The following is a 25,860-nucleotide window of genomic DNA, read 5'->3' on the forward strand; positions in this document are numbered from 1 at the left end:
AGTTAAAACATCACCAAATTAGTCAAAATGCCTTTAAGAAGCTGGATCAAATCATGGAGGGGCGGGTGGAGGGGGGGGAAGGAAATTGGTCCAAAAGTTTTGAGTAAAATATTTATGAGTAGCTTTTGAGCCAAAAAAAACCCGACTTCTCATCATTGTTATACCATCCAGCAAAATACCAAAACAAAACAAAACAATTAACCATGATGAAAAACATGTAAAGTATGTCATTATGAACTGATTCCTAGCTTGGTTCAAAAACTGTCTCAAATCACTTTTGGTCTCAAATCACCTTCCGTCTCAAAACATCAGTATAGATGGTCAAGAGAATTCTTCCTAGCTACTTTACAAAATGTTGTTCAAAAACCGTGATTTCCTTAGTACCCTATAGTTGTGACTGGGTGAAGATATTGGTGGTGGATATCTGATATGCCATTTGCTAGCATCAATGTAGGGGACCAAATGTTTGATTATTTTTGTAAGATTTAGGTCTGTTTTTCCTTTTAGGAAATTCAGCATGAATTCCAACTAACTCAGTGAGGGAATGATCACAATTGGCTGTGGCAGTTTACCTTGTAATTTCTGAACAAACATTAACCATTTTTCCTGAGCAGTCTATCATCTAGAAAAAGAAAAAAGAAAACAAAACAAAACTTTACTTTATTGTTTTTCTCATGAGTATATCAAAAAACCGAACAAACCTCCCTGGAGGAAATTCTTTCAAAATTAATAAGAAACTGAAGCATTCTGGGATTCTCCAAATTCTAAATTGTCCAGATTGGACTAGGCATATGTTTTTTAAAAAATGGCTTTAAAAGCGCCGAAGCCAGGCTTCCCTGGTGGCGCAGTGGTTGAGAGTCCGTCTGCCGATGCAGGGGACACGGGTTCGTGCCCCGGTCCGGGAAGATCCCACATGCCGCGGAGCGGCTGGGCCTGTGAGCCATGGCCTCTGAGCCTGCGCTCCGGAGCCTGTGCTCCACAATGGGAGAGGCCACAACAGTGAGAGGCCCGCGTACCGCAAAAAAAAGAGAGGCCACAACAGTGAGAGGCCCGCGTACCGCAAAAAAAAAAAAAAAAAGCGCCAAAGCCAATATTAATGAGAATTGCATCTTTTGTTTATGTAGCACCAAATCTGATGAGGGGGAACCACTTCATAGTTGCTGCTTTAATGCACTGCTCTCCTAAAGGTTTTGTGGAAAGGTAGATGACCCTTTAAGCAAATGAAGGATTTGAAGTACAGGGTGCAAGACCCTGATCCCGGTCAAATTGAAAAACAGAGGCCAGAATTCCTCATTTTCCACGTTGTCCACAATCTCTCTGACACCATTCTCACCACCTGGCTTGATGAGACTCCAGATGATGGATCGATGAGCTGTGGTTACCATCCTGCCTCATTATCAAGTCCTCCCAGAGGGCTTCCCTTCCCAGGTAAAGCCCACCTGTCTCTCTCTAGAGTCCCGATTGACTGTCTCTTGATATGAGCTATTCTCTTTATTTTCTTTGTGTCTGTGTATGTCGGTGAGTGGGAGTGGAATAGAAATAGATTTTCTACTAAACTACAGAAGAAATATATACTTGTAAAAATAATCAAACAGTACAGAGGTGTATAAAATAAAAAGAGAACATTGTTTTCCCTGACCAATCCCGGTTCCCAGGGGAACCACTGTTAACAACTAGGTGAGTATCCTTCCAAACTTTTTCTATGACATGCAAGCCTAGGTTGTCTATATGTTTTCAGCTGGGGGAGATTTTGTCCCCTGCTCCCACCCCCTGTGGACTTTTGGCAAACTGGAAACTTTATTGGTTGTCATAATAGCAAGGGGGGAGAGTGCTACTGACATTTGGTGGGTAGAGGCCAGGGATGCTGCCAAACATCCTACAATACACAGGACAGCCTCCACCACAAAGAGTTATCTGGCCCAAAGATCAGTAGTGCCAAGGTTGAGAAACCCTGTTTTAAACAAAAGTGGATTAAAGTATACATACAATGTTTCAACTTTTTGTTTTCCGTGCTCATATCATAGATATTTTTTCCAGGTCATTCCTTGTTGGTCTCCCTCATGGGGGAAAGAAATGGCTGCTCAGGACTCCATTGTGTGGGTGTCTATACAATCATATAATCACTCCACCCCTTAAGATGGACTTGATACCACGTTTAATATTTTTACTATTATGAAGAAAGCTGTAATGAATAGCCTAACATATGTTTCTTTGCTCGCATGTAGAGGTATTTTTGTAAGATAAATTCCTAGATGTTGAACTGTTAGTCCAAAGGGTACACGTATTTAAACTTTGGAGAGCTGTTGTCAAAATGGCCACCAAAAGGTTTTACCAGATTTTACAAGATGAACCATTTTAAATGCCAGTCCTCAAAATAAGAATCAGAACTTGCAGGTCAGAAGCCAGGGTCTATTCTTGTCAAGCTGGAAACGGATTTATTTTAGAAGGAATTCTGTGGGTCTGAGGGGAGATGTCTCGTTCAGGTTTTGTGTTGTAGTAGATGAAGAATAAGATACTGTCAACACAGGTTTGCCCTGTTCGGTTAGGGAGAGGGTGCAAGAGCCCCGAGGACAGCCTTCAAGGACGGCTACCCCAGCCTTCTCCTCAAATTGTTTTACAAGGAGCAACAACCTTCCCCTGCTCCCAGGTGAACTCCTCTGAGAACAAAAAGAGGGGAGTGGCCCCTCCTCGGCTTTGGGGCCAAGCTAACCTCCTGCCAGCACCCTCCGTGACCCCAACCTCCCTGGGCCACCATGTAAGAAACTGGGGCCCCTTTCTTTCCCTCTGAAATTTCCTGTTTCTTTGTATGGAACACGAGGACAAAATAAGTTCTTGAGTAAACGGTCGGAATCTTGTTTTGAAAAAGTGGAGAGCGAGGGATTCATTGCCCCGCTCCAGTTTCCATGTTGCCTTTGTTCCTCTGGCCCAGTTGACGGTGCCGGGGTCTCCCCTCTGCATCCTAATGAAGGGTGATGAAACGGGCTAAATCTTGGGGCACAATGCTCATACTGCAGGCTCTGACGCGCCTTTGAACAACACGAATCGGCTTCCACCAATTAAAGAAAAATGGTGTCTCTGGATTCATCGGGGTTTTGGAGCATCAGAAGGTTTCCCACTAGCCTGTCCCAAGGACTGGGAAGAAAAGAGCCCAGGATGAGAGGCACACTTTATACTTCAGCTTCAAAGGGCCAACCCGCGTTTCTCAGCAGAATAAGTGATTGGGAACTTTGGGGTTTTCAAGGAGACATTAACACTGATGCAGTGAGGATGTACTGAGACCCCTAGTGGGTCGCAATTGCCTCTCCCATCACAGATAAATAACGTGCCTCAGGTTAGCTGGAATTAATGCAAATTCTTGTAAGATCTCTTAGGGGAGGTATGGTAAAAATGGAACTATTTCACTGGCTTTTTTGCAGTTCTAAAGGCCTATTTCATCCTTAACATGTGGAAGACAGGTGCACCTTTGTTCACAGTGAGATGATGCAATCCTGGGTGAAGAGCTTGGACTCTGGTCAGAAAGACTTTGGTTTGGTTCTAAGCCTGCAATTAACCAGCCCAGTAAATCTCGAGCAGGTCATTCATCTCCTATGAGCCTCAGTTTCGCCACTTATAAATTCCAGGAAAATATTATCTAATTCTTCTTAGGGGTGATGGCAGGGATGGAATGAGATGATCCATGTAAGGCACTTATATATTGATATTGATGTTATTATATTGAATAATAGAAGCAGTTATTCTTATTACTACTTTTGGCCCCATGTGGCCATTTCAAAGTTTGGCAGAAAGCAGGGATTCTCTAGACAAGGGGTTAGGGTAACAGCACTAGTTTCTACAAACTAGATGATCATGACAAACCTTTCTTAGGGTTTAAGAAAATTCTCACAAGACTTTCTAAGTTTTCTCTGTGAACTCTTCCTCCTGAATCATTGCCAGACACTAAGTATTGCTACCATTACCCCAGTATCCAGGCAAGAAAGATCGGGTTTTAAAGGACAGGTAGATACTGCCAGTGCCATTGTCATAAAGGAACCCTGGATCCCAGGAGAAGACATGCACATTGCCATGATGGATGGGGAGTCTTTGGAGCCAGAACAGCCAGGAAGGGGCTGTTAGAGGTGATAAGTGGAGTAATGTCAGGGGGAACTAGATTGGGAAACTCCAGAGCAGGTTGCCCCAAGCATCATGTTATCTAGTCAGCCTCCTTTTTTTCTCATGGGACTTTTTAATGGTCACTCATTTAACATGGGGTGGCCTGTATGTCAGTCCCCTGTGGTTATGCAGGAAACCAAAGCTCCAGAGCATCCCTTACATATTTTATTAGAGTAACAGGGTAGAAAAGAGAATACACAGTCTGCCCTGAGAGGGTATGAGGGGTATAGGGATAACCCCAAGGGAGACAGTCCCGGGGAATCTGTAGTTGTTACCCACCAGCACTTGGTAACCCAGAGCCTTCAGAGAGTGGAGGAGCCCGGAAAGATGACTAGCTAGTGGACTGCTTACTTCTTACACATCCCCTATACCCGAGCCTCCCACCTCCTCTCCCTCCCTAACATGGAGGTGAATCTCTGCCATCCTTCTTAGCATGTTTAGAGGGATGCTGTCTCATTTGGATTTAGATCTGGAAAGCCAAAGAGGTCACTGAACACAGTAGAAGCTGCCCTTGTATAGTTATCAAGGTATTTGTTTGTTTGCTTTTATAATTTAGGGGAAATTTTCCTTTTCATTTGGATCATTCCTTCTTGGTAATTCTGAGTCTACATAGACCCAGTGACACTTTAGTGTTAACTCTGCTGGGCTCCATGCGCCTGTGGCCTCTTAACCAAGGCATTGCCTCTTCTCATTCAGAGTAAGGTGATTGGGGTTGGTATATAAGGGATGCATTTTGCTAGTCAGTAGTTGTTTTAGTTATGGATGGCATTCCAGCCAAATAATAAGAGGACAGGTCAGGCCTCCTAAACAACTCTCCAGCCTGACTGTCTCCAAGAGTTTGGGGTGGAGCGCCCATGAGTGTGGAATGGGCCACGTCCACCATTGTTTTACTAAGACTTTGCCTGCTTCTTGTTGGGGCCCCCTTGGCTTTTGCTTTGGCAGACGTGGTCACTGAGGCAGGACTTAATGCAGGGGGTGGATTTTATTTTGGTTTTGGGTTAAGAGGTAACCCATTAGAGCTGGGATGGACTGTATGCCCATGCAGGGCAGTGGGAGGAAGATGCAGAGTAGAAGAACTTGAGAGCAAAGCAGAATTAACTTCTGACGGAAACAAACATCCCTGCTGTCACAGACCCTGAGACTCCAGCCCCTTGACAAAGGCTACAGAGTTCCCACTTTTCCTTAAAGCCTCCTGCCTTGTGGGGTGTTCACTACCTGTCCCTCACCCTGCTTCAGAAGGTGAAAGCTTCCTCTCTGCAAAACACAAGACATCCTTATTGGTATCCAAGTATTAAAAATTACAACAGTAGTTATTCTCACGATTCTCAATATAGGTCAAGCTCTGTGCTTTATGTGACACTGTCTCATTTCATTGTCACGACATCCCCCTGGGGTAGGTACTATTATCCTCCCCACTTTGCAGATTCATCCAGCCAGACATTTTTGAGTGTCTGTTAGGTACCAGGCACTGAGGAGATAAGGCAGGGCTCTTTGGTGTGTCTCCCCCTTCATTAGGCAGAACTGTAAAACAATTCCAATCTTAGCCTGAGGAGAGTGGTCACGCCATACATTTCCCAGCGACAACTTTTTCTAGAAAGGCCTTTGGTAATGGTGATGGTGGTGAGAATTACTAAGTTGGCAGGATCTCTTAGGACCCACATGTTCTCAGAAGCTCAGGACTCCTCCGCAAGGTCATTCTCTTCATCCCCAAGGCTAAACAGAATAGTATTGCCTTGTTTGGGCCATTTTCATTGGGATGTATTTCATATCTGAAAAGTTAACGATGAATGCCATGGAGGACATTTCCCCTGGTAGTTTAGTGTTATTACCCACCTAGCCCCATCCCCAGGAGCTGACTCAGAAACCTTCTGAGATTTGTGGGAGCCCTAAGAGGACTTACTGAGCGCATCGGCTAGGTAGAAGACAGCTAAGTTTCTATAGTTATGTAGGTTGCTCATCGGCTCTACCAAATGAGGATGTGTGAAGTTCATTTTTTTGTTTTGTTTTTTTCAATTAATTTTTATTGGAGTATAGTTGCTTTACAATGTTGTGTTAGTTTTTGCTGTACGGCAAAGTGAATCAGCTGTATGTATACACATATCCCCTCTTTTTGGATTTCCTTCCCATTTAGATCACCCTCAGAGCATTGAGTAGAGTTGCCTGTGCTATACAGTAGGTTCTCATTAGCTATCGATTTTATACATAGTAGTGTATATATGTCAATCCCAATCTCCCAATTCATCCCAACCCCCACCAAAAGACCAGAACTTTCTGAGGATGTTTTGAAGCTGACCCATCTCTTAGGCACAGGGAGTTTCAGCTGTCTAATGAAATAGGCCATCCAAATACCAGAAAAGTGGTATCCAAAAGACACAGTGTACCCAAAGGCAAGGACAATACTGATTAAGATCAATAGCCTCAGCCTCCAGATTGCTGCCAGATGAACAAATAGCAGTGTGTGCAGTCCAAGCATAATGTCACACGGGCAGTCTCATTCACAACTTCGGAAGGCTGGAAGCCATCAGGGCGGCAGGGTTCCATTGGCTGGACAGCGATCCAAAGGGTTTTCAGTGGGGGTTTATATCACCAGTTGGTATCATTATTCCTGGTCGGGGGAGACCTTTGGGGAAGTAAAAGATATTGGGTCCAGAGGCACCAGACGCAGATGTTAGCTGAATAGGAAGAAGTGAGGAAGAGATGTGAGCCTGTCCAGTGGTTGTCTCTGGGTGTTGGCCTCAGGTTAAGTTGGGTTTCCAGAGTGAAGGAAGTCCCGATGAGAAAGTTAATGCCTTTCCCAAACAGAACTTTAATTCCGTCACAAATCATTCCCTTGACTTTTTGATGAGTGAGAATGGGTGGATACCAAGAGTATGTTAAGGATTGAGACTAACACCCCAGCTCACACTGCCAGCTAGATAATGGGGTAATGAATATTGTTGACATCTTTTTCCCTTGCTGGAACTCTCAAGATAATCTTACAGCTCTGAAACCCAGCTCCTGTTAAAGAGACAGAGTAGTCCTCTTAGTTTTTTGCCCAGGTGGCTCTCTGGCTACCCTAGATATATCATTAATATAAAATTAGAGGAAAAAAGTATGCTTTTTTTTAGGTGCAGTTTTGTAAATCACATCAAACCATTCCTGAAAGCAAGCAGGGTATAAGTGATAATTAAAGTAAAACAATTTAGAAGTGGGACAAGAACAAGTGACGGAGAGCACTAGGTGGTGCAAGAAAATTAATCAACGAAATGGACAGCCAGCAGCACTTCACCAGCCTTTCTCTACAGAGAGACTTACAGGGCTTCCAAAAGGCAAAGCGGTGATTGGATTCTTTGGTTCTTAGGGGCTTTTTCTAGATGTTGTCTCCAAATTTGAACTTACAGCTTTGAGACCAAAGGAAAAGACAAATATTCTTGAAGTCTGGTGTATCATACTGAAATTCTAGACTCATTCACAAGGAGATAGTTTGTGAACAGGGATATACTGGTAGAGAGCAATATAATGGAGCAAGAGGTATGTTTTCTTGCCACAGCTGGAACTGCTCCCTGAGTTTTGTGATTATTTGGGGAATGGGAAAGTGGGTCCACTCCCTAAATTAGGGATGAAGAGTGTGAACTTCCTTTTCTTATAGTCAATATAGTTGATCTGACAAGAAGGCACAAAAACGTGGTATTATTTGTGTGCACCAAAAAGCTACTTTTCCTTAAAACGTCTCTACGTTATCCTGACTTACTACTCCCTGACGTCTTCATCATTGTGTACATTTCTTATAGACCTTCTGGACCTGGTCACATTAGCTACTTTATATTGGGTATGAATCTTCGTGCACCAATCAGGGGAGAAAAAGATACAACTTTATTTGCTTTAAATGAACTTAAATCTAAGACCCACAATTCAGGCCCGTGAGAAGTTCTATACCCCAGGGTTGTAAAAAGGTCCCTGGCTTCCCACAGACAGCACCAAATCAGCAGGGAGAATCCTTGGATGGTGGATTCCGTGTCTACACTGTTTAGCTTAGGGAAGTCCATTGTCTTAGAGCACCTGATCCCTTCAGGTCAAAACAGCCCTGCTGGTAGGGGTGGGGGTGGGATGCTGGAGCCTGAGATATCTGTGGAGGCTGGAGACCCTCTGATGAGATTGGAGACCCTCTGATGAGACGCAGCCTTTCTAGTTGCAGTCATCCTCCTCAAGATCTCCCAGGAGTGCTGAAAGGCAAACAGGGCCCTATGCCCAGGGCTGAGATAACAACCTCTCTCGGGTCTCATCACCTCCCAGGAGTGTTGCCCTAGGGTGGCATGAGGGGCTCTGGTACTCAGGGCTAAGAAAACAGCAGAGCTGTCTTAGCTTATTTTCTCCCTAAACCAGACCCTGAGCCACATTTGGGTCCAAGTGATTTATTAAAGGAAGTACTCTCAGGATCAACCAGTAAGGGAATTGCAGAAGCAAAATAGGAAAGAGGAAAAAACCCAGCACGAGTGATTTCAACTGAATGCCCAGACTCAGCCTGATCCTGTGGGGTGCTGGGAAGTGTAAATTACACCTCGAGAAACAGGAGTTGGGCTTTTGTACTTCCACACCCATCAGTCACTGGCTACAGCCAACCCTGGGGTGGGCATGAGGGAACAAAAACCTAGGCATTTTTTTAGCTCTTCACATGGGCAAGATGGTGCCCATGCCCAAGGGGCAGTCCTGTGAAGGTGGCAGGTGCCAGCTCTCAGCAGCAAAGTACACCTGTAGAAGCTGAGCTGGTAAAAGGATACAAGGAGACCTGGATGGGGCACCAGTAGTGATCACTGGCCAACCTGGCTGTGGTATCACAGCCAACTGCCTAATACTGTTGCCCTGAGAAAAAAAGAAAACGAGGGAAGGACTTTCTTTAAATGTTTATCTGAAACAGTATCCATAGAAATGCATCCCAAGTACTATTTTGTTCGAAAGATAGACTGTAAAGGCATGCTAAACTTAACGTGTTCATATCCCTGGGCCGAGTCCCAAAAGTAACAGGACAATGTGCTATTTATTACTAATTATATAATAATATTTTACTTAGCAAAAAGCAAGAGCTTGATGGTCCTTCACACCGGAGATGCAGATGTTTTAAATTCTCATTTGGCTTTGTGGAAAAACATCCATCCTACTGAGGAGAAATGAAATCCAAAGTTCTTGAAAAATCAAATAGAAAAGAATCATGAGTCTGTTCAGTGGGGAGATACAAAGGTTTCTAACCAGAGAACCCACAGGGGTAAAAGAGAGGGAGTTTGGAAATCTAACCCTGGGGAGATGCTCTTTTGAGACACAGATGCTCTATGAATCCAACAGGTAGAAGTCTAAACAGGGAGAGAAAAGGATGGATAGAGGAAGTCTTAGAATTCTCTTCAAAAACATCATAGGAGGGCTTCCCTGGTGGCACAGTGGTTGAGAGTCCGCCTGCCAATGCAGGGGACACGGGTTCGTGCCCCGGTCCGGGAAGATCCCACATGCCACGGAGCGGCTGGGCCCGTGAGCCATGGCCGCTGAGCCTGCACGTCCGGAGCCTGTGCTCCGCAACGGGAGAGGCCACAACAGTGAGAGGCCTGCGAACCGCAAAAAAACCAAAAAAGCAAAAAGAAACATCATAGGAGAGGGTACAGAAGGAAGAGAGACTAATGCCCAGTAGATGTTTGATATAGGAATATAATTTTAAGCCTTCATTACACAGGATTAAAATAGATGAATGTACAGAGACCATGGTTGGTACCCAGAAGTCTGAATCAACACACTGGACCCAGATCTGGAAGCCCATCACGTTACCAAGAAGCCAAAAAATATTGCTTTATACTTGAATATGCCCAATAACGGGCCTTTAGGTTCCTTTATGGGTTTTTCTTTAAGGTGCATGAATTTGGGGAATTGATTTTTAAAGGCAGTAGGGTGCTTTGTAAATAAAGGCAAAAACGGGAATTAGAGACTATGTGTAGTTTAAATTACTCCTCAAAACCACCCCAGCCAGAAAAATGTTATTATCTCGTTTTATAGATGAGAAAAGCAAGTCTTGGAGAAATTAATTTTCCCAGGCTCTGGTTTATTAAGTGGAAGAATGAATACATTTTAGCCTTTATCCCTTCCACCCGCAAACAGACATTTGTTGAACACCTACTGTGTGCTTATTCTGGACACTGAGGACCAAATGATTATTTAAGCCTATAGCTATCTGATCCTGGAGAACATTGTTTTTCCACCAGGGTCTAGTGACAAAACTCATTTAAATCTGAGTTCATGGAACGTTGGATTAGTCTGTGATTATGCAAGATGGTAAAGAGATTGGCATGGGTTGGAGAGGGTATGGGAACACACACACACAAAAAGGCATGAAGACTTAATACTAGATTTATAGGCTTAGTGGGGAGGACCCAAACCATTTTGCCTGGTACTTTAAAAAATAATAACAATAGAAACAACAACAAAAATAATAACAAACTTTTATGGCTGCATTTTCTGATTATAAAACTTCTAAAAAAAAGTAGAAAGAAGCAAAAAACATTCTCAGCGTTAGAAACCAGAGATAATGACTGTAATTATTTTAAAGGATGTTTTTCCAGTCTTTTAACCCTTTGGCTCCTTAAATTGTTTTTCTTTGGTTTTGGTTTTGAAGAGTTTTATATGATATGTCTATGTGTGGTTTTCTTCATATTTATCTGGTTTGGGACTTTGTAAATCTGTAGGTTGATGTCTTTCATCAGAAAAATTTCAATTATTATCTCTTTACATATTGGTTTTGCTCCATTCTCTCTCTCTTCTTCTGGGATGCCAATTACACGTATTTATTAACCTCCTCACTGTATCCTTACATTTTCCTTACATTTTTCACCTTTTTGAGTCTTGGGGTTTGTTCTGAACCTTTTCTTTGAAGTTATCTTTCAGTTTGTTAATCCCCTTACACTGTATACGGTTTGCTATTAAACTCAGCCACTGAATTTTTACTTTATGTCATTATAACTTTTTGAGTTCTAGATTTCTCCTTTGGCTATTTTTTAAGGTTTTCAGTTTTCTACCAAAGTTCTCAATTTTGTCTTTTATTTCCTTGAATATATTCGGTCTATTTATTTTTCAGTAGTGTCAGACAACTACATTATCTGAATCCTTTATGAATCTGTTTCTAATGTCTGCATTTCTCTTGAATTTCAGCCATACAGTCTCACCTTCCATTGAACCCTCACTTGGAAGCATCATTCAGCTCAACCCTGGTGACATTTCATGAGCATAACTTAAAACCAAATAAATAGTTCTCCATTCTAAGATTTTAGCAAGTTTAAGGTGCACCGTTGATTTAATTATAGCTGTTCTGGGGATTGGGAGTAAAGAAATATTACAGGAAATGTAGGCATGTGACCTGATTTCAGACACATCACGTTATAAAGGAATAGGCATTTAAGAATTATAGAAAGAAATATGGCAGAATTCCTCAGCCGTGGGCAGACCTGTTTGGATATCTTGAGTCCGTTTCCCTTTAAATCTTCTTTTAAAGCCTCTTCAGTGAGAGGAAGAAAGAAGCTGAATTGTCCTGAGGCTTTATTACCTCCAAGAGCTCGAGAACTCTCCAATGTTCCTGCCAGTTAAACGCACATGAAATGTAACAGAAATAGGATCCGTGAGAATCCTGCACGTAGGAGATCATGGAGTGGGAGCCAACTGGACCAGGAAGCTACTTACTTCTAAGAGGAGAAAAATGCAACAATTAGGCTTACAGTAGAAGCCTCTTCTTGCCTTCTGCTGAGACTGACGTGGCTAGAGGCTAGTTCGTTTTCTTTCAGTATTCCAGGATGAGTCTTAAGTATCACCCGATCGTTCTTGGCCATGAGCTCTAGCAAGCAAAGCTCAAAATGGATGAGGAGCTACACTTGAATTACACAAATCATAGCCCTTTGATATAGCCTAACAGGCCCCAGATTCAAGTGTCTGCCAGAGCCAGGCAGCTGGTCGCTGGGGGCCTGTGGCCGAGGCAAGGCTGTGTGGTCCAGTCCAGGCAGGGAGCTCCTCCCCACACCAGCTGATTCTTGCCGTGTGAGCGTACAGACCCAGGGTTTCTGGAACTGAATTTTGTCAGAAGCCAGGAACACAGATTTCTGTGAGAAATGCCCTGATTTTTATGTTGACAGTGAATTCCATTTTCTAAAACTTGCATGTATAACACATGTTTTTGAGATGATTGAAGTCTGTGGCCTCTTGCTGGTTGTTTCTGGGCTACATGTTCAGCATTGAATGAGTCTGTACTATAAGAAGGTGGCCCCATTACTGAAGCAATATGGAATGCTTGCTCTCGCATCATAGAGGGATTCCTGGAAATATAAGCACTGGGGGACTTTCTGAGTCCACTTGAAGCTTCAGAAAAGTGCATTGCCCTCACTATACCATTTCAGTTTTTTTTTTTTTTTTTTTTTTTTTGCTGTACGCAGGCCTCTCACTGTTGTGGCCTCTCACTGTTGTGGCCTCTCCCGTTGCGGAGCACAGTCTCCGGACGCGCAGGCTCAGTGGCCATGGCTCACAGGCCCAGCCGCTCCGCGGCATGTGGGATCTTCCTGGACTGGGGCACGAACCCGTGTCCCCTGCATCAGCAGGCGGACTCCCAACCACTGTGCCACCAGGGAAGCCCGCATTTCAGTACTTTTTTAAACAGCTCACTCAGTGAGGTCCTTTTTTGACACTTAAAATGGGGCTTTGGAGTCAACCCTCAGGGAAACTGCTCAAAGTACATAGCCCAAAACACACAGAGTGTCATTGAGATCATCTGTCATGTGAGCTACAGGCAGTCTTAGAGCAGACAAACCAGAAACTTGGACAATATTAGCAACCTTGCCAAATTGCACAGAGGAATATTCATAAATTTTTAATTCTCAAATATTGTAGAAGTATTATATGAATGGACATTAATTTCTTGCCTGGAGGCAAGCAAGTAAGTTGTTTGAAAGGTAACTGGGACATTTATGGGAAGTAAAGCATGTCCAGTGCATAATTGTATTGCGTGGGGAATGAACCTGTGCCTTAGAAAAAATGATTAAAAAGAGACTAGGGAGGCTGATAGAGTGATTGGTACCCAAACTCAGTAATTAAAGGTTGAATTCTTCAGGGGACTTACTCTGTGTCCTTAGGCAAGTAATATTCAGTAATTTGCCATAATCCATTTGAGAAAAATATGTTATCTAGCTGATAGAATATTTCCAGGATATATCTAATATCCTGTTCAGTGCTTAGAATAGCTGGTGATGCCAGTTTTACTCTAAGTAGCTGTGCAACATGAATTAGAGAATAGAGGTATCTTTGTAATGAATATTGTTAAATGTTTAGATGGAACGTTATATTTGGAGATCAAGGGAATTTGTTGTATCTCTGAATTTATATTGTCCTCTAGTGTTCTTTAATTACAACTTCTAACACACTAATGTTCCAGCAGATGAAATATAAAATCTAAATTTATATATGTACTCGTTTAGAATCTGTTCTACTTTCTGGGTACAACACAAATAGGAAACTGAATAGTCTGGTTTAATTGCCTAAGCTTTAGGGAACGAAGGAGATGATATTACAACACTGAAAGCCAATAACCCTTGTATACTGATCATAAAAACTTAGGCAAAATGTGTATTTTGTCCAGGCCTGGCCATCTCCCACAGTTTGAGAAACAAACGAACATGATTATATGAGAGACCGTTGTAGTGTCAAATTTATTTGTATCTGGGATGAAACACTTCTCAATTTAAGAATAAATCGTAAAAGCAAGGGGAAGATATGTCTAATGCATGCATTTTTCTATTATGAGTTTTCTCTTAGTAATTCCTTTGAGTACCATTGTTAGCAGGTTCTGTATCACTGCGTTTTTAATTCAATGAGACTTGGAAAGATTTGATGCTAAAATGGAATGCTTCAGACTATTAATAGCTCTCCTTTTCTTTCCACTTTCAGTCCTTGAAGAAAGAAACTGCTCAGACCCTGGGGACCCAGTCAATGGGTACAAGAAAATTACAGGAGGCCCTGAGCTTATCAATGGGCCTTATGCAAAAATTGGCACCGTCTTGACCTTCTTTTGTAACAACTCCTATGTTCTTAGTGGCAATGAGATGAGAACTTGCCAGCAGAATGGAGAGTGGTCGGGGAAACAACCCATCTGCATAAAAGGTAACTTGCAAATAATTTTGAAGTCTGTAGACATAGATGGAGTTGCTGGACATTTTGGTAGCTCTCATACATGTTTTTGAGCCCCTGGAAAAATGCCTTCTATCTTAAGTTCTCACTGGAACCATACATTACTTTTAGGTTGGAAATCATCCATAAAACATTTGCTTCTTTTTTGAACCGCCAAAGGACCTGCTTATCCTAATCACAATGTCTTGATGTGATCAAGAAGAGTGATGTAGTTAACAGAGCGGTTTAGGAAAGATGACAAGGCTGAGTTTTATACATGCAAACCCAAGCATAGATTTGAAGCAATTAAAATGCATTTATATGGCTACATTTATCTACTCTATGCAATATTAAATTAGTGCAAGAAATAAAAGAACGCAATAGACACATCATCCCTGCCAGCCTATGTGGAGGGAGGTTTGAGATGTTAAGATGTTTAAAAGCATCTTAAAAAGACAGTAAACCCTTGGACGTTCAAAGGAGAGTTATAGAACAAATGAGTGGTGTATATTCCGAGAAGAAGTGAAACAGGGACGATTGCAGGTAGCAGAGAGCACTGGAACCTGTCTGGGAAGCAGGGAAGGATTTATAGAGGTAAAGAGGAGTTGGGATGATATTCCGCTTAGAAGACAAAGGGAAGGTGGTGTAGGCAGAAGTGAAAGAATCATGGTAAACAAAAAGTGAATCAGTCCTGGAATCTGGGAGGGACATTTGAAAAGGTAGTTGGGGACCAGAACGAATGGAACGTTGCATAGGGAAGTTTGGACCTTACCCCACTTGAGAGTGGGCATGCACAGTTTCTTGCTGAGTTGATTCCCTAGTTGCTCCAGGTCGACAGCCCCTCTCCTTTTGGTGGCAGGTCACAGTTATCTAGCTGTTTCCTGGGAAGAAAAGCATATCCTTAGCCTAGATTATCCAGATAATTGCTTCAGTCCTCCACTTTCCCTTCTGAGTGTTTGTCAACAACCTGAATCATGGGAAAAGGAACGAAAGAAAGATTTGTGAAAGGAAGAAATCACTTTAGACTTTAGCCAGGAGCAAGCTTCATCCTCACCAGCACAGACTCTGATTCTTGATTTCATTAAGTATGGAAACGGTGTTACATATGTCCTTGGAGATTTTTGTCAACTCTTCTCTTACAAATTAATACAAGCAGAGTTCCCTAGGTTGCTAATTAGACGAATGTTGGCTGCTTGATTGGGAAAGTGAGATGGGAAGGATTCCTTTTCACTTGTGAAGAAAGAGAGACTTCAAAAAAATTAAACTGGGCTTTGAGTTGCCCTCAAAGGACCCTTAGGAGCCTTAGTTGCAGAGACATGGAGGAATCAGTTACTCAAGATTTACTGATGGTTGACACTGCTGTCTGGTTTTAAATGAGAGCCTTGTGATTCACTATGCTGGGCTATATTTTAGAACCTTGATCTTGGCTTTTATTCTGTATTGATTAAGTTCACCAATACTATTTATGTGAACAGATAATCCTAATCTATTCATTATCATTGTTTCATATCTCCTGGGGGGAGCAGCTCTGCAGAGGTGTTTATTCTACTTGGGTTCTTCAAAGGGGGTTGCCAATTTAGATAAAACTCAGCATGCTCTTTTGCTAAGCGAGCTGTCCACGTCTGGCTAATGTATCTTCCCTTTGAAAGCCTGAGGAATGTGCACTGGTCTCCAGAAAGGGTGGTCAGGTATGAATCTGAACTGAATAATGTGAACAGTTAATATGGAAAAGGATTATGCAGCATTGTCTTTTTTTTTTTTTTTTTCCTAGCCTGTCGAGAACCAAAGATCTCAGACCTGGTGAGACGGAGAGTTCTTCCAATGCAGGTTCAGTCAAGGTGAGGCTGAAACACCTGAACTCTGCTTTAAAGGCGAATGAACGTTCCTCTCCCACCCCCTTTCCCCACTGGTGTTTGGCCAAAGACAGTCTGAGGTTTCTTAGGGACACTCAGTGCTGACTGGCCAAGGAAGAATAGGGCTCGTTAGATGGAGACTTATTAGCCAGCTGCCTTTAGCCAAGAGGTAGCAACTGTTGGAAGATGCACAGATTTCACTGGATTGTGGGAAAGTAAGTGGTGGTGGGAAGCCAGACTTTAAGATGGTCTTTGAGGAACTGGATTTTAATACTCGAGTCTTCCTGAAATTACTACGTATTTATTATGCAGCCAGCTGTGGCTTAGGAAGATGTTCTTGGTAGTGACCAATCAGATGAGGCAGGCTGGTGGGGCCAGGAGCCGGAGATGAATGACTTGCCCCTGACGAGGGATGTGAGGCCTCAGGGACACCCACCCAGCTTTTTTCCTGGAAAGATAGAGGTGGGGACCCCTGGTGGCAGCTACGGAACCTTACACCCATGGCTCCAGAAGGAACCTGCTTCCACTTGATTTCAACGAGGCTTAGTGCCTGGTTTCCTTCAGTTCCCTGCAGAGAGACCTTCCAAGACTATCCTTTTAAAAATAGCAACCCAGGGCTTCCCTGGTGGCGCAGTGGTTGAGAGTCCGCCTACCGATGCAGGGGACACGGGTTTGTTCCCTGGTCCGGGAAGATCCCACATGTTGTGGAGCGGCTGGGCCTGTGAGCCATGGCCACTGAGCCTGCCCGTCCGGAGCCTGTGCTCCGCAACGGGAGAGGCCACAACAGTGAGAGGCCCGCGTACCGCCAAAAAATAAATAAATAAATAAAAATAGCAACCCCACCTCCACCCTGACCGCTGAGCTGACTTCTTTAGCCAGCGCTCTCTGACCTTTACAGAGCTCTCCAGTTTTCACCTTGGCATCCATCTCCACCTGTTGTCCTACTGACATTTTGTTCATTTATTTGTTCAATTTCTGTCTCCCTGTACCCCACCAAAAAAATGTGAAAGTTGTAAGTGCAGGAACATTTTCTGTTTGGTTCATGCTGAACTTCTAGTTCCTAGAACGGTGCCTGCCACATGGTGGACACCCCCAAAATATTGAATGAATGAGTGAATGAATGAATGGATTGGATCAGTTGGTTCAAGACCTGCTGTCATCTCTCTTTAGCACTGGGTATTCTTGGGCAATTTCCTAAGCTTGCTGAGCCTTTAGTTCCTCTTTTGAAAAGTAAGGGTGATCACAGTAACATTTGTCTCTGGGAACTGTTAAGGATTAAATGCAAGGCAAATAGCTAGCATTTACTGGGTGTTTGCTCTGTGCCCGTTACAATTCTGAGTTCTTTACATATATTAGCTCATTTAATCTTCACTACAACCTCTCAGGTACGTATTATTATTACCATTTCATTTTAGATTTTATTACTTTTTATTACAGATGGGGAAACTGAGGCTCTGAGGGGGTGAGGAACTTGCCCAAGGTCACATTGCTAGAGGAAGGAGCAACCCAGGATGCAAATCCAGGGTCTTCAGGGGCTGCTCCCTGATGCATGAAGCTTGAACTAAGCCTTATATAAAGGCCTTAAAAACGCCTTGCACCTATGAACACCTGTAAGCAGTATCTATTGCTTTTAGAAATGGTAACAGTGAATCCCAGTGACTGGAACTGACCCCAAACAAGTGATCTGAAATATTCAAAGTTCAGGATATTCCTTCATCTCTCACACTGCCTCTGGCTCTCTCATTCCATTTCCTTTTTGGGCAAGGCATTTCCTTGGGGACAGTGGCAGTGGAATCCAGTGTTTCTACCCACCCTCCTTTCTGATCTTTGTGATTTACCTGGGGCTGGACTCTCCAGTAAGTATTCTTCCCAAGGAGACATCTTGGAGAGGAGGCCCAGAGCTGTTAAAAAAAACCACCACCGGGCTTTGCATTTTCTAAAGTGGTTGTAATGGGGGCTTAGGTGACAAGGTGCCAGGTGTCCCATGTAGATGAGAAAGCAAGCCTAAAACTTGGTTGTAAATATCTTTCTGGAAGATACGCTGATGAGTGGGGATATGATGGTCTCCAGCAGCCAGGCTCACCCAGGAACTCCCAAAGGCAACGCAAACCTTCAACAGCCAAAAACTGTGTTTGTTTGCAAGTCCAGAAGCTCCCTGAACTGCAGACCTAGTTCTAAACTTGAGCTAAAGATTTGTTGGATGAAATCAATGTGGATGGAATGTTTGCTCTGAGCACAGCATGGCACAGACATGTGAAACAGATTTCTTACGATGGATTGGCATGGCAGGGAAACCAGGGTGGGAACCATGACTGCCCTGTGTTGCCTGGGGTACTGTCTTAGCTTCCTGTGTGTCCTTCAGCACTCCTACCTACCTCTCTGGGCTTCCTTCCTCCATTCATTAAATGGGATGAAAACACTGATTCCTAAAGGAACTCTAACTTGTCAGTTAATAGTCATTATGCACTGATATAAAATGAGCACAAGTTGTGTAGTGTGCATACCTCTCTCCCAAGAATCCCAGAGTGGTCTCTGGGTGCTTCAACTTCAGGGCTCATTTAAAAGACCTTTTCACATTCGCACACAACGCTCCTTATTTCTCCCAATCAATGTGCTCTGAGAGAAGGTTTTATTCTCTGAGGTGGACTAATTACATCTGCTAATTGCTAAATCAAGCTGCCGTATCAACACAGTTCAATTCGAATCAATTCCTAATACTGCCCCATTATGATAATGGTTAGAGAAAAGCGGCCGCTTGGATTTCTCCCCTTGAAATTAACTTCCTTTTTTGTTTAATTTCACTATTAATTTTTGTGTGTGTGCATGTATAGCATACCTTTGGATAGCAGCTATTATGTCAGATATTATGCTCTTTGGTTAAAATCCAGGGCAGCTGGAGGCATGCCAGAAATGGAAATGGAGGAATAAATTGAAGGTTGAAGTGTGCAAGAAAATCTGCTCAGTGGTAGAAGAGGCGTTCATGTGTGTGTGTGTGTGTATGAGAGAGGTGTGAGGGGAGAAAGGGAGAGAGACACACAGAGGATGAGATAGCTGTTTTCCCTTCCTCTGTAAGGAATGGGCTTGGGTACTAAAAGAGCCACAGTGACTGTCTCTGGCCCTCCTCTCTCTCCGGGCCGGGTGCTCCGACGTAGGGAGACGCCATTACACCAGCTATACGCATCAGCCTTCAGCAAGCAGAAGCTGCAGGACTCCTCTGCCAAGAAGCCAGCCCTTCCCTTTGGAGACCTGCCCACTGGGTACCAATACCTGCATACCCAGATCCAGTATGAGTGCATCTCACCCTTCTACCGCCGCCTGGGCAGCAGCCGGAGGACATGTCTGAGGACTGGGAAGTGGAGTGGGCGTGCCCCGTCCTGCATCCCTAGTGAGTCAATGCCTGTCCTTGGTCTAGAGCAGCTTAGATCTCCCATTGCTGCCTATGAAAAGCCACTGACCCTATTGAAGACTTTTTTGGGAAAAGCTCCTTGTCCAAAAGGACGGCCCTCTAACACTTTCCCTAGCTTGGTGAAGTCTGAAATTCCACAGTTAGAGCTTCCTTCCTTTGGCTTAAACTTGTTACCCAGGAGAAATGAACTCGTTAAATATTAGACAAAGTTTTTGGGAAGGGGGGCATACTTTTTGTGGATAATTCTTTTGTGGATAATACTTGGAGAAAAGGGACAGAGCAGTTATTAAACACCAAGTGGGGAGGGGGCTAAAGGTGCTAGAGGGCTTCTGGTGATATCTCCTTTGTTACCCTGTCTAACCCAGTTTTCATTCTCATCACCCAATGGTATTAATTAGGTTATTGTTATTAATTAGATTATGAGATATTAATTACTCCCAAGGTTATAATGATGATTACTGCAGTAATACATGGAAGTGTCTGGAATAGGGTCTTGCACATACTAAGCTACCCCCATCCTCTTTGTCAAAGAAGAAGGATATGGCTTAGTTCGAGGTGGTCATCTTTATAGCAATAGTCATGATATTTGAATCTAACTGTTTGTATACATCATCTCATCCACTCTCCTCAAGAACCCTAGGAGACAGTTGTGATTACTGTATCCATTTTGCAGGCAGGAAGACTGAGGCTGTAAGAGATTAGGCAACTTGCCCAGTAAGTGGCTGGGGTGGTAAGCCTCCAATCGTAGTCCTAGACTTTATAGTCAACCATGTCAAGGTGGTTGATTAATGTTTAAAGGGAAAAGAAAAACGGGTTAGATGCTCTGTGGTCTTGACATCCGTAGGGTCCACCTTTCCAGATTTGTGCTCTGTTGGGTGACTGACACATTCCCCTTTGGATGGGAAGGTCTAAGTTTACATTACTGAGCTGGTGCTTTCTCCATAGTCTGTGGGAAAACTGAGAACGTCACTGCTCCGAAGACCCAGAGGACGCGCTGGCCATGGCAGGCTGCCATCTACAGGAGGGCCGGTGGGGTGCACGGGAGCAGCCTGCACAAGGACACGTGGTTCCTCGTCTGCAGCGGTGCCCTGGTCAATGAGCGCACCGTGGTGGTGGCTGCCCACTGCGTCACCGACCTGGGGAGGGTCACCGTGATCAAGACAGCAGACCTCAAAGTCGTCCTGGGGAAATTCTACAGGGATGATGACCGGGAAGAGAAAAGCATCCAGAGCTTGCGGGTGAGAGAGGGCTGCAGCCTGGAAACCGGGTCTCTGGCTCAGCAACTCCCAGTACTGGGCGAGCAGTGACTGTGTTGGTCCTGTTACTCTAGCACTTTGGCATCCAGCCCAGAGTCTGGAAATATTAGGCACATAGTAGGTGGCTAATATATATTGACAGATACTAGAAACGGGCATCTAGAAAGACTATGGAGTCTTTCCCCCCTAAAATTGTTTTAAAAATAGGACAGTAGGGCTTCCCTGGCGGCGCAGTGGTTGAGAGTCCGCCTGCCGATGCAGGGGACACGGGTTCGTGCCCCGGTCCGGGAAGATCCCACATGCCGCGGAGCGGCTGGGCCCGTTAGCCATGGCCGCTGAGCCTGTGCCTCCGGAGCCTGTGCTCCGCAGCGGGAGAGGCCACAATGGTGAGAGGCCTGCGTACCGCAAAAAAAAAAAAAAAAAAAAAGATAGTAACAAATATCTTCTATCATTGGGGTCATCAAAATGTAACCACCTTTTATGTTTAGGACACTGTGCTAGGTAGGCTTTGAGGAAAAATAGAGACTCCTAATAAATTTGTAAGATTCTTCTCTTTCCCTGCCTGCCTCCCTCCCTCTCTTCCATCCACCCACTCACCCATCCAGCTCATCCATCTGTCCATCCATCCTTCCATCCATCCATCCATCCATCCATTGTTGAGTTCCCACAGCATGCCATTCGCTGGGAATACATACAGAACTGAATAAGGCATGGTTTTTGCCCTGAAGAGTCCACAGGCTAGGGGAAGAGACAGACCAGTATATTGTGACTAGTCCAACACAATAGAATCCCGAGTAAATGAGCCCAAATGTAGTTGAAGGAATAGAACACATCTGTGAGAATGTTACGGCATATCACAGATGTAAGCTCCTAGAGGCCCCCGTCAAAGAAGATGATCAGCAAGGATGGGGACAATCAGGGGAGACTTTGTGGAAAAGTCTGTGGACCACCCTGGGTGTAGCTCTATCTTACTGGCTTGAGGGTAAATGCAATATTTACAGTGGACCAGATGTTGCAAACTGGTAGCCTGTAGGGGTTTGTGTTTTGATAGTGCTAACATATATTTTTTTAATCAGTTATTTGCCAACATTTAAAAACCAGGAGGTTTCAGCCAGAGATCTGGAGTCTATTCTCTGGCAAAATGAGTACTTCTGCATGGCAGTGGTCAGCTGGAGCGAAGTGGCAGCTGCCCCCTCTGCATGGGGCGTGCACTCCCGTTCTCTGAAACCTCACCTGTGCACTCAACTTATTTAAAACAACCTGCCAGCCAGGCGGGCGTTTCAGTTTGCAACGCTGGGAATAGAGCAGTTGCTTTCTATGATCCCTTGAGAAAAGTATCTCTGTATAATTGTAGCTGTCTCTTAGACTTTTTCTCCCAATCATTTAGCCCCGGGGCCTGCCTGTTCCTGTCACTATGGAGTTGGTTGCTCACAATTGCTATCCATTCCTTACCTTGGTAGATTTCTGCAATCATCCTGCATCCCAACTACGACCCCATCCTGCTGGATGCGGACATCGCCGTCCTGAAGCTCCTGGACAAGGCTCGCATCAGCACCCGCGTCCAGCCCATCTGCCTGGCGGCCCCTCGGGACCTCAGCACCTCCCTCCAGGAGTCCCGCGTCACCGTGGCAGGCTGGAATGTCCTGGCAGATGCGAGGAGCCCCGGCTTCAAGAATGACACGCTGCGCTCGGGGGTAGTCAGTGTGGCGGACTCGCTGCTGTGTGAGGAGCAGCACGAAGAGCACGGCATCCCGGTGAGCGTCACAGACAACATGTTCTGTGCCGGCTGGGACCGCGCTGCGCCTTCTGACATCTGCACAGCAGAGACGGGCGGCATCGCAGCCGCGTTATTCCTGGGGCGGGCGTCCCCTGAGCCCCGCTGGCATCTGGTGGGGCTGGTCAGCTGGAGCTATGACAAGACATGCAGCCACAGCCTCTACACAGCCTTCACCAAGGTGCTGCCCTTTAAAGACTGGATCGAGAGAAACATGAAATGAGCCTCAGGCCCATCAAGAAGCACTTCCGTGCATCCTTCCGTACGTGTGTTGCCCGAGGCATCGTGGACCTGAAATGTGAATCTGCCCATGAATTTGGCTGTGCCAGGGCTTCTGATGTCAAAACCAGTGGAGGGCGAGTCGAGCTTACTTTCTGGTAGGCCACTGCCTCCCTGACTGCTGGGACCATTTGGAAGATACCAGGGCTGCTTGCAAGAACTCAGTTTCTTCAAAATAGACTACATGAATAGCAAAGCAATCCTCCCCATTCAACTGGCCCCAGTGGCCTTCCCCACCTGCCCTTCAGTGGTGCGAATGCCATGGTCAGCTGTGGTCGAGAGAAGCTTGATTGGCTCCATCAGGTCTTCTCCAAGGCTCCAGCCAGACAGAGTTCCAGAGAGCCGCCTGCAGGACAGTCCCGGACAGCAGAGCCTGGCTGCGGCACTGGTGTCAGTGCACACTGCCACGTCCCAATCCCCTGTACACACTTTAATAAAACAAGGGTTGGCTTCTGACCCACGGAACGAATGTGCCATGGCTCTGATTCCTGCATGCAGCCTCTTTGAGCTACATATGTTGGGACCAATGGCTGGGTGGCAGCCCTTTAAGAGAGATCCTAGATTATCATTCCCAAATAATGCATAGAGCAAAGCCGATGCCATCTTTTCAATACCAGTGCTTGCAACTTGCTGGGCCTTCAGGTGGGGGAGAGGGAGGTTGGGCACCACCAGATAAGGCACAAACAGAGGAAAATACCAGGGATTTGAGGATTTCTAGTGTCCCCTCTTGTTCTTATGTTCTAGATCAAGCACAAAACCCTGCTTTGAATCTCTAGAAATCTTTAGGACCTATTTTTGTAGCATCTGAACTGGAATCACCTATATACTCACACTCAATTGAGATACGCCAAGAAACTGCAGCTTCATTCTTCTCTATAACTTATATGATTTTCCTTTCAAGCCCCACCCCTGGCTCCCACTGGATAGTGGAGGAAAAAAAGATGAATCCAATCCAATCCCCGAAATGATCTTTTCAGGAACATTCTCTGTTTTGGGTGACTCACTCTTTTATCCTTTCTCCCCTACCCTCACCAGTTTCCTCCTTTCCAAGATGTGCCATGGAGGTTTACGTGACTTCTAGCCCCGGGACACACACAGTAGGACTCCTGAGTTCCTGCTGGTTCTTGGGTGTGTGTGGTGGGACTTTCTCATTCCTGGGCGTTTTGCTGACACTGGGTGCTCGTGTCTGTAACTACTGCAACTTGTGCTGTGTTCTCTGTTTCCCTGGGGCCGGCGGTCCTCCCCACTGACTTAGCTGCTCGTCAGGTCTGGCTGGCACTGATACTCCTGAGATCCGGGGGGACTCCGACTTGACACTGGTTTGGGTTCCTCAGCCTCCTGGCCACAGTGACAGCCTTCTCCGTGGCTACCCAGCCTGACTTTCAGTAACCTCCTCTTCCTCCCCTGGGGGCTTGTGGGAACTTCTTGGTCTTTTCCTCACCTCCTGAGGCCTGAGAGTCAAGGGTTGGTACATTCGCCTCCTACAGACCCCAGCAGAAACATTACTCTTTCCTCTACTTATCAGAGAAAACTTTGACCCCAAGGACTTTAGCCCCAAGGCGGGAGGTCACATCTGTCTCCCAACCTGCCTCCTCAATTCTGTGTCTTTACATAATTCCCTGAGCCAGAAGAGAATTTCTGGTGCTTTCTCTTTTGGTCAGGCTTTCTTGGGGCTTTCCGTAGCTCACGTCGTCCTCCTTTCACCCACCCACTGTATCCTCATGGCTTAATCTCAGGGCAACGTATTACTTATCACCTTCAGAGTAACAAACATCCAACACGTAGTGGTTAAGCTGGAGTATTGGATTTGACCAATATATATCAGGCTGCTCAAAGGTTTTTTTTCTTGCTGTTTTTAAGCCTAGAAAGTTTGGATCTTGAGAGGTGTAATGGAAGTCAGATCAAAATATCTAAATTCAAATTCCTGTCTTTCAACTTCTTTTAAGTGATCTTGGGCAAGTCACCTAACCCCTCCACCTCAGTTTGTCATTTGTTAGGTTGGCATGCTAAACTCTGTCTTTTGTGGTAGCGGTGATGGTGAAATGAGCTACTGTGTAAAGCAATGAACATAGTACCTGGCATACAGTTTGGTGCCTATAATAACTGGCAGGGGCAGGGCTGTCCAGTGGGGCACAGCTCCATAAAGCCTCCACATCTGCCCTGTCTCACCTGGCTGTCCATGCTCATACTTTCCATTCTTTAACTTGTCCTGACCCCTCACCTGGACCATCGCGTTCCCTATTTTCTTGACACTCTCTTTACTATCTAGTGTCATTTTCCATCTTTGCCTCACCACTCAGATTTGGTTCACATTGATGTCATCTCAGCTATGACTTTGTTCCCTTTAGAAGCTGAATCTGGCCCCCAGTCCTGGTGACACCACCCGGAGCTGCTTAGTTAATAGCCTCATGGCCACTTGCCACTCGCCCTAGATCTTTCTACCCCAGCACTGCTCTCACAGGCTGCAAGCACTCAACCAGACTAAACTAAGACTCCGGGCCAGGACGAGAGAGTCAGACACGAGCCTGTCCCTTGGCCATACCCGGCACTGGAGGAATCTCATCCATCTCCCTTCATCACATGGCCCTTTGGTCTTAGGATAGAACTCCAAGGATGAGGAATCTCTTCTTAGTTGGAAATCTGGGGTGTATATCAGTCAGGGTTTATTCAGAGATTCAGAACTTTTAGGGGTCATCTAGAATAAGGGGTTATCATGGCCACATACAATTGTGGGCACTCGTGGCAAAGTCTTTTACAGGCTGTTGCCTTTGCACCTGATGTTGGATCTGGGTTCAACTGGCCAGCCGTTGGGAAGGAAAGCTGGGTGTGAAATTGGCAGAGCAAGGACAAACTGGAACCCACGAGGACAAATGGAAACCTATGTTTGTCTCTTGCTGTCCCCAACCTCGATGATTTGAGTGACCTGTGCACACACACACACCTGATCCAGGACACTCGGAGAAGCCGGAAGAGGATTTCCAGCAGGTACGG

At 45.0% G+C, this 25,860-nt stretch overlaps 1 protein-coding gene across 1 annotated transcript in view; it reads left to right on the plus strand.

Annotated features, from left to right (window-relative positions):
• Positions 1–23,333, plus strand: part of PAMR1 (peptidase domain containing associated with muscle regeneration 1) — a 48,435-nt gene extending 25,102 nt beyond the window's left edge. Inside the window, exons 6-10 of the mRNA XM_022583633.3 lie at positions 14,083–14,295; positions 16,073–16,139; positions 19,307–19,539; positions 20,506–20,798; positions 22,277–23,333. Of these exons, the coding sequence (XP_022439341.2) occupies positions 14,083–14,295; positions 16,073–16,139; positions 19,307–19,539; positions 20,506–20,798; positions 22,277–22,813 (1,343 nt within the window). The 3' untranslated portion in view covers positions 22,814–23,333. The remainder of the gene's footprint in view (positions 1–14,082; positions 14,296–16,072; positions 16,140–19,306; positions 19,540–20,505; positions 20,799–22,276) is intronic.
• Positions 23,334–25,860: the final 2,527 nt, after the last annotated feature.

The sequence above is a fragment of the Delphinapterus leucas genome, chromosome 7 (genome assembly GCF_059928025.1).
Source record: "Delphinapterus leucas isolate spDelLeu-1000000601 "Yukka" chromosome 7, BTC_Dleu_Yukka2, whole genome shotgun sequence".
NCBI lineage: Eukaryota > Metazoa > Chordata > Mammalia > Artiodactyla > Monodontidae > Delphinapterus > Delphinapterus leucas.